The 12,721-nt window shown below is 50.4% G+C and overlaps 1 protein-coding gene across 2 annotated transcripts in view; it reads left to right on the top strand.

Moving 5' to 3' along the window:
• The window catches only part of Arhgef2 (Rho/Rac guanine nucleotide exchange factor (GEF) 2), a gene marked incomplete at its 5' end in the record, with an annotated part of 43,880 nt that extends 31,930 nt beyond the window's left edge, over positions 1-11,950 (top strand). For both annotated transcript variants that reach the window (XM_013508267.1, XM_013508266.1), the window contains 13 exon segments: positions 906-1,023; positions 1,187-1,435; positions 3,579-3,655; positions 4,008-4,177; positions 5,359-5,426; positions 6,986-7,186; positions 7,525-7,644; positions 7,774-7,841; positions 7,943-7,978; positions 8,204-8,254; positions 8,454-8,894; positions 9,493-9,679; positions 10,822-11,950. In XM_013508267.1, the coding sequence (XP_013363721.1) occupies positions 906-1,023; positions 1,187-1,435; positions 3,579-3,655; positions 4,008-4,177; positions 5,359-5,426; positions 6,986-7,186; positions 7,525-7,644; positions 7,774-7,841; positions 7,943-7,978; positions 8,204-8,254; positions 8,454-8,894; positions 9,493-9,679; positions 10,822-10,895 (1,860 nt within the window).
• Positions 11,951-12,721: the final 771 nt, after the last annotated feature.

Genomic DNA, 12,721 nt, shown 5'->3' with positions numbered 1-12,721 from the left:
TATATATATATATATATACACATAGTGAGAGCTGAGAGCAAGGCCAGCCTGAACTGCATTGCAAGATCCTGTCTCAAGAAAAACTGAAAAAAATAAAAAGGATCAAGGAGGTAGCTCAGTGTGAAGGTCTTAGGTTTGATCCCCAACAGCACACACACATAGGGCAGGTACCCTGCTACCTTGTGCACCCATTTACCCATGGATCCCACACCCACCCTGTCTTGGTTATTTTTCTCTTGTTGCTGAGACAAAATACCTGACACCCAAAATGAAGGAGGGAAAGGTTTATTTACCTTACAGTTTGAGGAGGTTTCAGTCCATACTTGGCTGGCTCCAAGGCAGAGGGCAAACGTTCATGGCAGCGGAAAACAACAAAAACAAGAGCGAAAAGGGGGCGAGAACAAGCCTCTTTTCCTCTCTTGTACTGTAAGCAGGCCACCCCCACCCTGGGGGCCTTAGCACTCACATCATCTCCATGCTCTGCTCCTGCACAGGCTCAGGGTAGATACAAAGTGAGGACCCTGCCCCCTGCCCAGTCACATAGTTAACCTTCTACTTCTCAAATTGACACAATGAACAACATCCCAGAAGGGTCAGGGCATGTCCTTTTCACCCCAGGATGTAGAACTGCTGAGTCAGTTAGCCAAACTTGTAGACTCCCCAAGTTGACACAATGTATCAACCAAAACACACCTCTCAGAATTAAGAGAACCTCATGGTGATGGTTTCCCCTGTTTTTCACATTGTGTTGGCTTGGTCTTCACTGCAACCTGTGGTGGTGATGTCTCCACTTTGTGGATCTGGCTACACAGGCCAGCAGGAGGTGAACGGCCAAAGCAAGGCCAGCACCAGGGCTTCAGCTCCAGGCCTTTCTGCTGCACTGAGCTCTGCCTCTTCTTGCATAGAAGGTGACCCGCTCGGCTGTGCTGAAGCGGCACGGAGTCCAGGAATGCATCCTGCTGGTGACCCAGCGTATCACCAAATACCCAGTGCTCATCAGCCGGATCCTGCAGCATTCTCACGGTGAGGGTGGTGGGGCAGAGGGGAGGCATAAGGCTACCTGGGCTTAGGGAAGGGGAGGGGTTGGGTGTGGAACTCGGGTAGCCTTGAAAGACGGGGTCAAGACCCACTGGGGACTGTGCTGAAGGAAGCTAGCTGAGCATTCCCGTTGCTGACTCTCTGCCAGGGATGGAGGAGGAACGCCAGGACCTGACAGCAGCCTTGGGGCTGGTGAAGGAGCTGCTGTCCAATGTGGACCAGGATGTGCACGAGCTGGAGAAAGGGGCCCGCCTGCAGGAGATCTACAACCGCATGGACCCTCGGGCCCAGGCCCCGGTGCCTGGCAAGGGCCCCTTCGGCCGAGAAGAACTGCTGCGGCGCAAGCTCATCCATGATGGCTGCTTGCTGTGGAAGACAGCAACGGGGCGCTTCAAAGGTCAGTGGCCTGCTTGGCAGACCCAGCAGTGGACTTGAGTCAGACAGTGGGGGATGTATCTGCCCTTTGAGCTCTCTTCATGCAGCCCACACTGAGGGCAAGACTCAAGGAGGGGAAAAGACATGGTGTCTGCAGCAGCAAAGCTGCTGGATAGCAGCAGGCATCTGGGTGCTGCATTTCATGTCCTGGACAGACTGGGACTTCCTTATCAACATGCATTCATCTCTGTGGTCTTTGCATGGCCAGAGAACCACCAGTTTTAATGAAAATACAGAAACTTTCAGACTGGAGGAAGAGGTCAGAGTAGTTGATTTCCCCAACTGGGATCCTAGCCACCAGAGCAAGGGTGGAGAAGCCATGTTGGGAGCCAAGGGTTGCTTTGTAGGATTTGTCTGCATTGGCAAAGTCTTTTATATCTAAATCAGGGCAAGAAAATAGCAGGCCTTGCCTTTGGGAGTAAGGCTCAGGGGACAAAACTAAACTGTGATACCTGTGGCCAGAGCCTTCCTGAGCCTCTGCACCCGTGTCACGAAATCCTCACTGCCAAGGCCTGAGTAGTGTCAGTCTTCACCAGCCTCTTCCCTCCATCCCTTTCTCTCCTTCCCATCCCTCCCACGCAGCAGCTAAGAATATAAAGCATGGGGGGTTAAAAATAGCAGGGCTGGAGAGCTCTATTTCTGCAGCATTTGCAAAAGCCCTCCTCTTCTGCATGCCCACAGTTCAGTGAGATCCCCAAGGGCAAAGGGTGAGTGTGCATTTTCTTGACTGCAACATCCAAATTTTATAGAATGGACCTTTGCTTCCTCTCTCAGTCTTGGGGTTCAGGACCCTGAGACCTGAGGACCTGAGACCATGGAGGGTGAGAGAGAGAGAAGGGAGGTAAAATAAGGCCCACTGGGGTTGAAGGAAATGGAACTGTTCAAAGATGGATTGGTGCTGGGTGTGGTGGCGCATGTCTGTAATCCCAGCACTCAGGAGGCTGAGGCAGGAGGATTGTTGGGAGTTTGAGGCCAGCATGGGCTACAAAATGAACTCAAGACAAAAAAAAAATATGGATGGGTGAGGGCTGGCCCTAGTGAAAGGAAGCTAACTTTTCTTCATCCCTATCAAGTATTTAGTGAGAAGTGGGACTATGGTCAGGTCAGGTGCCTACAAGATCATACACTAGTTAGGTGACAGATGCAGAATTGAAAGAGAATCCTAGTGACTCACCAAAATCCTTAAACCTACCTGGGTTTGGTGGTGCAGACCTATAGTCTCAGCTACTGAGGAACCTGAGGCAGCAGGATCACAAATTTTAAATCCTGGGCTCCATAGCAAGACCTTGTCTCAAAAAAAAAAAAAAAAATTGGTTGGGTAAGGAGTTTTCTCCAAAGACATTGAGGAAACCTGTATGGTCTTAACTAGCCGAAAAGCTATTTTAGCGGATAGCTCATGAATCTGTTTTCCCTTCCATTTCTGCACTGTAAAGGGGGACGTGGCTTAATTCCAACAATTTAGGAGGCTGTAGCAGGAGGATTGTAAGTTTAAAGCCAGTCTGAGCAATTTAGTGAGATCTTGTCTTAAAATAAAATTTGAAAAGGGGCTTAGGGATCTCGCTCAGCAGTAGAGTGCTTGCCTAGTGTTTTTGTGTGTGTGTCTTTTTGAGACAGGATTTTACTATGCGGTTCAGGCTGGCCTTGTACTCACTATGTAGCCCAGGCTGGCCTTGAACTTCTGGTGATCCTCCTGCCTCAGCCTCCTAGCTGCTGGGATTACAGGTGTGCGCCACCATGCCCAGCTCTAGCATTTATGAAGTCCGGGGTTGGATTGTTGGATCCTCAGTACCTCAGAACTACACACACACACACACACACACACACACACACACACACACATATGAAGAATGAGGAGGTGGGAGGAGAGGTCTTAAATGCTGGAGAACACACACACACACACACACACACACACACACACACACACAGAATGAGGAGGTGGGAGGGGAGGTCTTAAATGCTGGAGAAAGCAACCAGAGGGAAGAGAGGCCAGGGTAAGGGGAATCAGAAGCTTTATCTGATGGAGTTGGCCTGGGTCTTGGGAAAGAGGGAAGCAGCTGCTCAGACCTCTGGTGCAGACCATGCTCTTGCCTCAATGTCCCCGGCAGATGTGCTGATGCTGCTGATGACAGATGTGCTGGTGTTTCTCCAGGAGAAGGACCAGAAGTACATCTTTCCTGCCCTGGTGAGACCTTTATTCCCCTTGCTTGCCACAGACAAGTGTTTTGGGTCCTTCCCAAGCCCAAGCAGGCCCAGAGCCCACAAACAACTACTGCAAATGTATTGTGAGAAGGAATAGCTCATAGATATTGTTACCCCGCCTGTAAGGGAGGTCCGTTATTAGCACCATCATTTTATAAATAATGAAAGTAAAGTAAAGTTAAATAAGTTGTGCAGTATGACACATTTCCAGGTCCTTTCTGGCTGGTCTCTTGTGGAATGTTTTCTTCAATCCTTCAGGCCTTCCAGGAATGAAGGCCCAAGTCACTAAGGATCAGGATTCCCGGGTTCAATGCTTCCTTTCCCCTGACTGGCAGGACAAGCCGTCAGTGGTGTCACTGCAGAATCTCATCGTACGGGACATTGCGAACCAGGAGAAAGGGATGTTTCTGATCAGCGCGGCCCCACCTGAGATGTATGAGGTGCACACAGCATCACGGGATGACCGGAGCACCTGGATCCGCGTCATTCAGCAGAGTGTGCGCGTGTGAGTGTGTGAGCGTGCTGCTGCCATGTGCATGTGGCTTTCGGCTACCTGAGGCAGGGAGTTCCAGTCTCAGGAGTCCCTTGAACAGGACCTAGCATTCAGTGGAAGGGGCAGAGACAAGGTGCCCAAAATGGGGAAGACCACCTATGTTGTTATGTCTTATTAAGTCACATTTTATATGCTGCAACCCCAGCTACCCTTCAAGTGAAAGAATACTTAGAAGTTGTCATGTGGTTGCCTACCTACCGGCCAGCAGGACACTTACAGCTGTATTCATATCTTGGTCTCTGTAGGCAGAGGGCCATCATTTAGATTGCACTGCATTTAACCTATATTTTCTAAAAATGAATGAAAGAGGATAATGAAAGCATTGACACTACAGAGATGGTGACCAAGTCTCATCTACAATTCAGTATGATAGAAGCAAGAAGCAAATTGACTAGTGTCCAGCAGAAGCAGTCAGCTACAGATCTAACTGTGATAGAGAGAAAAGTCGGTATACCACAGGCAAAACGTTGAATGTGGTTGGTTTTGCTTATTTTCTTCGTTGGATTTTTTTTTTTCTTTTTTCCCCTGGTGTTGGACATCAAACCTAGGGCCTCACACACATGCTAGGCAAATAATGTTTTTTTGTTTGTTTGTTTTGGGGGCTATTTTTAAGATACTTTTTGATATGTAGTTCAGAGGGGACTTGAACTCAGTATGTAGCCTAGGCTCGAACTCAGGGCAGTCCTCCTGTTTCAGCCTCCCAAGTCCTGGGATTACAGGCATGTGCCATCATGTCTGACTTGCTGGGAAGATATGAAGATGACTTCTGAAAGAATATGCCTGAAGGGTGAACTCTCAACAAACAAAAAAAAGAACTCTAATTGGGATTTTACTTTGTTTTGTTTTGTTTTATTTGCAGTGCTAGGGATCAAATCCAGGGCCTTGTATATGTTAGGCCCCAGGCTATACCTCCAGCCCAGGATTTTATAATCTTAGTAGTCTGGTGAGTGCATACTGGCAGACACAGAATGTCAGCATAAACTAAAGGAGGTCAGTGGTGAAGGAAGCCAGAGCCTGGAACTGAGGAGTCCTACCAGAAGAGGGAGCATTGGACTGTTGGGAGGGAGGAGAGGTTCTTTCTTGGTGTGTAACGCTGTTCCTCATCCCCAATCCCATCTGACTTGTCCCTCCAGATGTCCATCCCGGGAGGACTTCCCCCTGATCGAGACAGAAGATGAAGCTTACCTGCGGCGCATCAAGAGTAAGTCTTCCCGCAGGAGCTCCTTAAATGATTTGTCATATGTCCATACAGTGTCTATACAATGCAATACTGTGCAACTGGTTTTTTTGTACTGGGAATCAAACTCAGGGCCCCATACTTGCCAGGCAGGCGCTGTGCCAGTGGGCTACATCCCTGGCTATGTGCAACTATTAAAAAGGTGAGACAGCTCTGTGAGGACTGATACAGATGTGAACCAAAGCCGGATGTGGTGGCGCACACCTGTAAAAGTAATATGGGCAAATATATGTGCATGTGTGTATCTTTTCTGTGTAATAATGCTACTATGGTTGCCTCTGGGAAGGGGACGAGGAAGACCAGACTTGGGCAAAAAAGTTAGTCTTTAACTATAGAGCCAGTTATTAGCTGGGTACATGTGACATAACTGCAGTAAGTTGCTTTAAGAAAGTAAATAATCCTCTCCACTAAAGAGTCCAAAATAGGAAATGCTGGTGCAGTTCTGATATCTTCAACAATATGTCCAAACATGTCTGTAATCCCAGTACTCAGGAGGCTAAAGTGGGAGGATCACCGTGAGTTTGAGGCCAGCCTGGGCTACATAAGTGAATTTAAGGTCAGCTTGAACTACATCGTGAGACCTTGTCTCCAAAAAAAGAGAAGAGATAGAACCCAGGGAATGCTGAGCTACATCCCTCGCCCTTTTTTATTTATTTATTTATTTTTGTTTTGTTTTGTTTTGTGTTTTATTTTTGTCTTTTTGAGACAGGGTGTCGTTATGCAGTCCAGACTGGCCTTGAGCTTACTTTGTAGTCCAGGCTGGTCTTGAACTTGCAGTGATCCTCCTGTCTCAGCCTCCCAAGTGCTGGGATTACAGGCATGCACCACCATGCCTGACTTTTTAGTTATTTTTTATTTGGAGGCAAGATCTGTAAGTTGCCCTGGCTAGATTCAGATTTGGCATTTCTTTTTTTGTTGTTTTTTGTTTTTTGTTTTTTGTTTTTTTCCGGTACTGGGAATCGAACTCACAACCTCACACTTGCCAGGGAGCACTGTGCGGCTGAGCTAAATCCCCAACCCCTAGATTCAGATTTAACAGTCCTCCTGCCTTGGCTTCCTCAGTGTCCAGGATTACAGGTTTGTACCATTTAAGGGAAAGTCTGGAGGTTGCTCATGTCCAGAGACCAGAATTTAGTTGTGTGAATGCTAACTGCATGTTGGGAAATCATCCTTAACTGGGAGCCATGTGCCAGATGAAACTTGTACGTGGTCTTAAATTAAAGATGGGAAGGATGATGCAGACAACCTACAACTTTGCCACAGATCTTTTTTGTTTTATAAAAACAAAAGCAAAGCCAGAGATTTAGCTCAGTGAGTTAGCACCTGCCTGGCAAGCTCAAGGTCTTGAGTTTGATTCCCGGTACCAAAAAAAGAAAAACCAAAAAACAAAAGTAAGCATTACTTTTCAGACATCCCCCCAGTGTTTTATTTTTCATAAAGTCCTACCTCTGGGCCCTACCCTGCCCTTACCCCAGGATGCCCTTCCTCTGGCCCTTCCTCCGCTCACTTCTCCCTTCCCACAGTGGAGCTGCAGCAGAAGGACCGGGCACTGGTGGAGTTGCTGCAGGAGAAGGTCGGGCTGTTTGCAGAGATGACCCACTTCCAGGCAGAGGAGGACTCCGGCAGTGGGATTCCCCTGCCAACCCTGCCCAGGGGCCTTTTCCGTTCTGAGTCCCTCGAGTCACCTCGTGGCGAGCGGCTGCTGCAAGATGCCATCCGTGAGGGTGAGGGCCTCCCCGCACGAGCTATCGCAGCATACAGACATGGCGAGGCCCGGACACACACACGCTGGGGGCTGTCAACCCACAGTTTGTAAACCCCCTGAGTGCCTGTCCTGTGCCAGCACCTGGGAAAGCCAGGGCAAGAGGCATAATCCTTGCTATCGGTTGGCATCTCTCACACTGCATGTTTCTGCTCCCCTGTGGGAGTCTAATAAATTTTGCCTCCTGAATAGTTGGTGAGTGAAACCCACTGCCTGTGTAGGTGACTTCCCCAGATGCCTGAATGCCCCTGTGTGTGTTGCATGCTCCACACACCTGTCCTCACCTCCTCTTTCCCTCAGTGGAGGGCTTGAAAGACCTGCTGGTGGGGCCTGGTGTGGAGCTGCTCTTGACGTCCCGGGAACCAGCACTGCCCTTGGAACCAGACAGCAGTGGGAACACGAGTCCTGGGGTCACTGCCAGTGAGTGCCAGGGCAAGGGACCAGGGCATAGATGGGAGGGGCCAGAGAGAATGGGCAGTGTTGGATTGGTTGAGTGGGGTCAGGGTTGTAGCAGAGTAAGCTCAGCTCATCTTTTCCCCTTTACAACAGATGGCGAGGCCAGAACCTTCAATGGCTCCATTGAGCTCTGTAGAGCTGACTCGGACTCCAGCCAGAAGGTGGGTTCTTGAGAGGTTTTGGGACTTAGCTGGAGGGTGGGTAGTGACAGTTGAGTTACAGATCCTGCCTGCTGACGCCCTTTCCTTACCCATTTCTGCAGGATCGGAATGGAAATCAGCTGAGATCCCCCCAAGAGGTGAGGTGGGAATTTGATGGCATAAGAGATGGAAGGGAAGGTATTCTCAGTCAGAGAAATTGTAGCCCGTCAGGGAATGGTGTGGGTGAGAGTCTATACCTCAGAGTAGATCCGCAGATACTGTTATCCCTACACCTATACTTGCTCAGCTTCTGGGCACTCAGCTGACCTGAAATGCATGGCAAGACCTGTCCTCAGACCTGTCCCCACCTTCTCTGTCCTCAGGAGGCGTTACAGCGTTTGGTCAACCTCTATGGACTTCTCCATGGCCTGCAGGTCAGTGGGCAGAGCTGGAGTGGGGAATCAGAGGCCCAAGATGCCCATTTAGGCAGGACATAGCCCTCCTACAGCCTCGGGCTTGTTTCCTTCAGGAAACAATGCAGCTCCAGGAGTGCTGACCTGGGCCGTGGGTGTCGAGGGGACGGGGAGAAGGAAATGGGTTTCTCACACATCTTCTGCCCCTGTTCTACTCCAGGCGGCTGTGGCCCAGCAGGACACTTTGATGGAAGCCCGGTTCCCTGAGGGCCCTGAGCGGCGGGAGAAGCTGTCAAGAGCTAACTCCAGGGACGGGGAGGCTGGCAGGGTTGGAGCCCCTGTGGCTCCTGAAAAGCAGGCCACAGAGCTGGCGTTATTGCAGCGGCAACACGCACTGCTGCAGGAGGAGCTGCGGCGCTGCAGGCGGCTGGGTGAAGAGCGGGCAACGGAGGCTGGCAGCCTGGAGGCCCGGCTTCGAGAGAGCGAGCAGGCCCGGGCTCTGCTGGAGCGGGAGGCCGAAGAGGCTCGAAGACAGCTGGCCGCTTTGGGCCACACTGAGCAGCTCCCAGCCGAGGCACCCTGGGCTCGCAGGCCTCTAGACCCTCGACGACGTAGCCTCCCAGCGGGCGATGCCCTGTACTTGAGCTTCACCCCCCCACAGGTAAAGCAGCTTGGAGTGGTGAACTGATCTGAGGTAGACACAGGGCCTGCAGGACCTGAAAGACATTGAGCTGCTGGGAATTGGAGCCCAAATCAATCAGGCAACAGAGGTGACAGCCCAGTATGGTAACATACTCCTGTGATTGGAGTACTCTGGGCGGAACACAAGTTCAGGCCCAGGCTGGGCAATTTAGCAAAACCGTGTCTCAAAGTGAAAGAGAAGCTGGGCATGGAGGCACACGCATGTAGTGCACTCAGGAGGCTGAGGCAAGAGGATCACTGTGAGTTCAAGGCCAGCCTGGGTTACATAGTGAGACCCTAACTCCAAAAAAAGGTGAAAGATAAAAGGGGCTGGATATGTAGCTCAGTGCAAAGCCCCTGGGTTCAATCCCCAGTGCCACAGGCACTCACCCAAGATTTAGATGGGTGCCCGGGTGAGTGTTGACAGGAAATAACATGTGTGTCACACTGAACGAGATGGGAGTGGCGGAACTGCCAGGGGAAGCATAGTAGAGAGCACTGGGGCCCAGCTGAGCAGAACCTGTAGTCTGCACACTGCTGAGTCCCAGCCTGCCACTTTTCCTGCTTGCTGCGCACAGCACAGCCGAGGCCATGACCGTCTGGATCTGCCTGTGACAATTCGCTCCGTGCACCGATCCTGTGAGGACCGAGAGCGGCAGGAGCTGGGCAGCCCCGAGGAGCGGCTGCAGGACAGCAGTGACCCTGATACTGGCAGTGAGGAGGAAGGTAGCAGCAGTCGTCTGACTCCACCCCACAGTCCACGAGGTGAGACCCTGACGGTGCTGAGCGTGGAATGGGGTGGATTGCAGCTTGGGTACAAGCCCTTGGGCTGTGGCTGCCACAGGGGCCTTCACAGTAATTCTTGGGAGAGACAGAGAGGACTCCCTCTTCTGATGATGAGCGTGGAGCGGAACTGTAGGAAGTGATGTTGTAGGGGCCTGTCTGTGGCTGGAGATTCCCAACCTTGTTTTTTGTTTTGTTTTTGAGAAAGGGTCTCACTGTGTAGTTCAGGTTGGCCTTAAACTCACTATGTAGCCCAGGCTGGCCTCGAACTCACAGTGAATCCTCCCAAGTGTTGGGATCATAGGTGTGCACCACCACGCCCAGCTTTTTTTTTTTTTAAATTTACAATGCTAGGGATCAAACCCAGGGCCTCACACATGGTAAGCAAGTGCTGTACCACTGAGCTAGGCCCCCATCCCCTAAACTTTTCAAGCTGAAATCAGTTTTTTAAGTTAAAAAAAAATTAAAACCTCAAATAGTTGGTTTAAGATAAGCAAAATAACCAAAAAGATACAGTGAGTCCATGGTAGAATCTTAAACTGTGTTTTTTTGTTTGTTTGTTTGTTTGTTTTTTTTTTTTTTTTGGTCTTTTTGAGACAGGGTCTCCCTATGCAGTTCATGCTGGCCTTGAGCTCACTTTGTAGTCCAGGCTGGTCTCAAACTTGCAAGGATCCTCCTGCCTCAGCCTCCAGAGTACTGGGATTACAGGCGTGTACCACCACGCCGGCTCTGTTTTGTATTTGATTAATCCACTTTTGTCTCTGTGTATTTCCAAAGTGAGCCAGGCATGGTGGTGCATGCCTGTAATCCCAGCACTCAGGAGGCTGAGGCAGGAGGATTGTTGCGAGTTTGAGACCAGCCTGGGCTACAAAGTGAGCTCAAGCTCAGCCTGAACTGCATAATGAGACCCTGTCTCAAAAAAGACAAAAATAGTAATAATAATAACAAAGTATACCAATGACTATGTGGGGGGCACTGCTGAACGTGGACGGAGGTTTCCTCTCACTCAAGGATTCATCCACCTCGTCTCCCAGATCTGTAACCTGCAGACAGGGAGGTGTCAGAGCAGGGGTGCAGGTGCCTGAGGGAGACACTCACTCACTGGATTCCCCTGTCCCCTTCAGATTTCACCAGAATGCAGGACATCCCAGAGGAGACAGAGAGCCGTGACGGGGAGCCGCTGGCTTCAGAGAGCTAAGGGGGCTCCTCCCCCTGCCTGGTGCCCCACTGAAGAACATTACTGCTGGGGCAGATGTCGGGGGACTCCAATCTGCTGATGATGAGGGAACATTTGAAAGAACTGCTGATTGTCCTTGCCAGCTCTTGGGATCCTTGGATACCTGGGGCCATTGAGGAAACTGGGGGATTTAGGTCACAATGCCCCCCAGTGGCATCCAAAAGCTACACCACAGATGCCAATTTGTCATGCCTTCTTCCCTCTACTTTAGGAAAATTTATTTATTTATTGTTTATTAGTGATGGGGGGAGAGGGAAGATTTAAAGGACCAGGGACATGGGAACCAAGCCATAGGGATCGGGGGCCTTGTCCTTTTACACTACTGGGGTACGTTCAGGCTTCCCCAGCAGCCGCTGACCGTCCCCAGCAATACCCACCTGTGACAAAAGACTGCAGCCACAGGACCCTCCTGCCCCTCTAAGGAGAGCTGTGGGCCAGCCGTGTCCCTCTCCCCACTCCCTTCACCCTCTCCTCCAGGAAACCCTTCTCCCTTCTCCTTGTCCTCCAGGAAACCCAGGGAGGGTACCGGCTCCCTGGAGTTGATGGAGGTGAGATTAGGGTGGCCATAATGGTTTGCTGAGGGTGAGGGAAAAAACCCGCAGGGACCAGAATGTTTTGTTGTTTTCTTTTCTTTTTTGTACCAAAGCCAGCTGCACGTGTTTTATATTTTTAAGAGAAGACGTAGGCCATTAGAGATCACACCCTTTCTATCTCCACAATTTAAGGGGTGGGGGAGACAGGGACTTCTCCCCCCATCTCCAGTCATAGGGCTCCTATTCCGACCTCTTTGTCAGCCATTTGGAGAAAGTTCTAGGGTGCGTTGAGAAATCTCTACAAACCCTGACTTCATCTCCCACCTCAGTGACCATGACTTGAAACTTCATTGTGAATTTGGAGAATTTTTCAGTGGACAATGCCCACCAGCTCCAGCCATTTTTCTGCCAATTTGATTGTTTTAAAAAAAAAGAAGAAGAAGAAAAAAACACAGGAAAATTAAAGACCTGAAACCCTATGAAGTACTGTCTCGTAATGTCTGTCACTTCCGATGCCATGGTGACAGAAGGAGCTGAGCAGTGACCTCAGTTCCTCTGACCGTGCCTTTTCTTCTCACCAGTAGGCCCGTCTCTACCTCAGTGAAGAGAGGGCACTAGGAAAGGAAACCACTGTGAATCTTTTGTTTAAAACCTCAGACACGGACAAAATGAAGTGGCCCTCAGCTCCAGGGGCTGTTGGAAACTTCAGTATACAGAACATTTCCATCTTATTTGTGTACTGTGCTCAGAAGTCGCATCTGCCTGTTGGCCCCTCTGGCACAGTTCCTGTTATCATCGCCCCAGTCACTTCTTTTCCAGTCCAGCCCCCACCTGCCCCGCTGTCTCCGATGTCAGAGCCCGGAGATGACCCCTTCTGAGAGCTGCTTGCTTGCTCTTTGCCTCTGCAGGAGATAGCTGATTTCAGTTCTTGTTTTGGGGGGTTTGGGGTTCTTTCACTTCTCATTTCTGATTGATAACCCTGTGCTTGGTCTGTGAGGGCAGGGAGGTAGGGGGAGTCTCAGACTATGCACCCTTTGGAGACTCTTGGGTAAGATGAGAAGGGGCTCAGGACCCCAGCAAGAAAGAGGAATTGAAATTGCATGGGGAGCAGCTAGCACCCTCCCCTGCATGGGCATCTGGCCCTTACAAGGTGATTTCTCATCTTCTGTGGGAATCCTGGGCGGGCAGGCTTGTTCTCACTTCACCCATGGGTGCAAAAAGCATGCTGGACTAGGGTAGGCCAACCAGGAAGAG

This window comes from Chinchilla lanigera, unplaced genomic scaffold, assembly GCF_000276665.1.
Source record: "Chinchilla lanigera isolate Chin_1 unplaced genomic scaffold, ChiLan1.0 scaffold00144, whole genome shotgun sequence".
Classification (NCBI taxonomy): Eukaryota; Metazoa; Chordata; class Mammalia; order Rodentia; family Chinchillidae; genus Chinchilla; species Chinchilla lanigera.
Note: the sequence above shows the minus strand (reverse complement) of the source record. Positions and strands in the feature narration are given on the sequence as shown.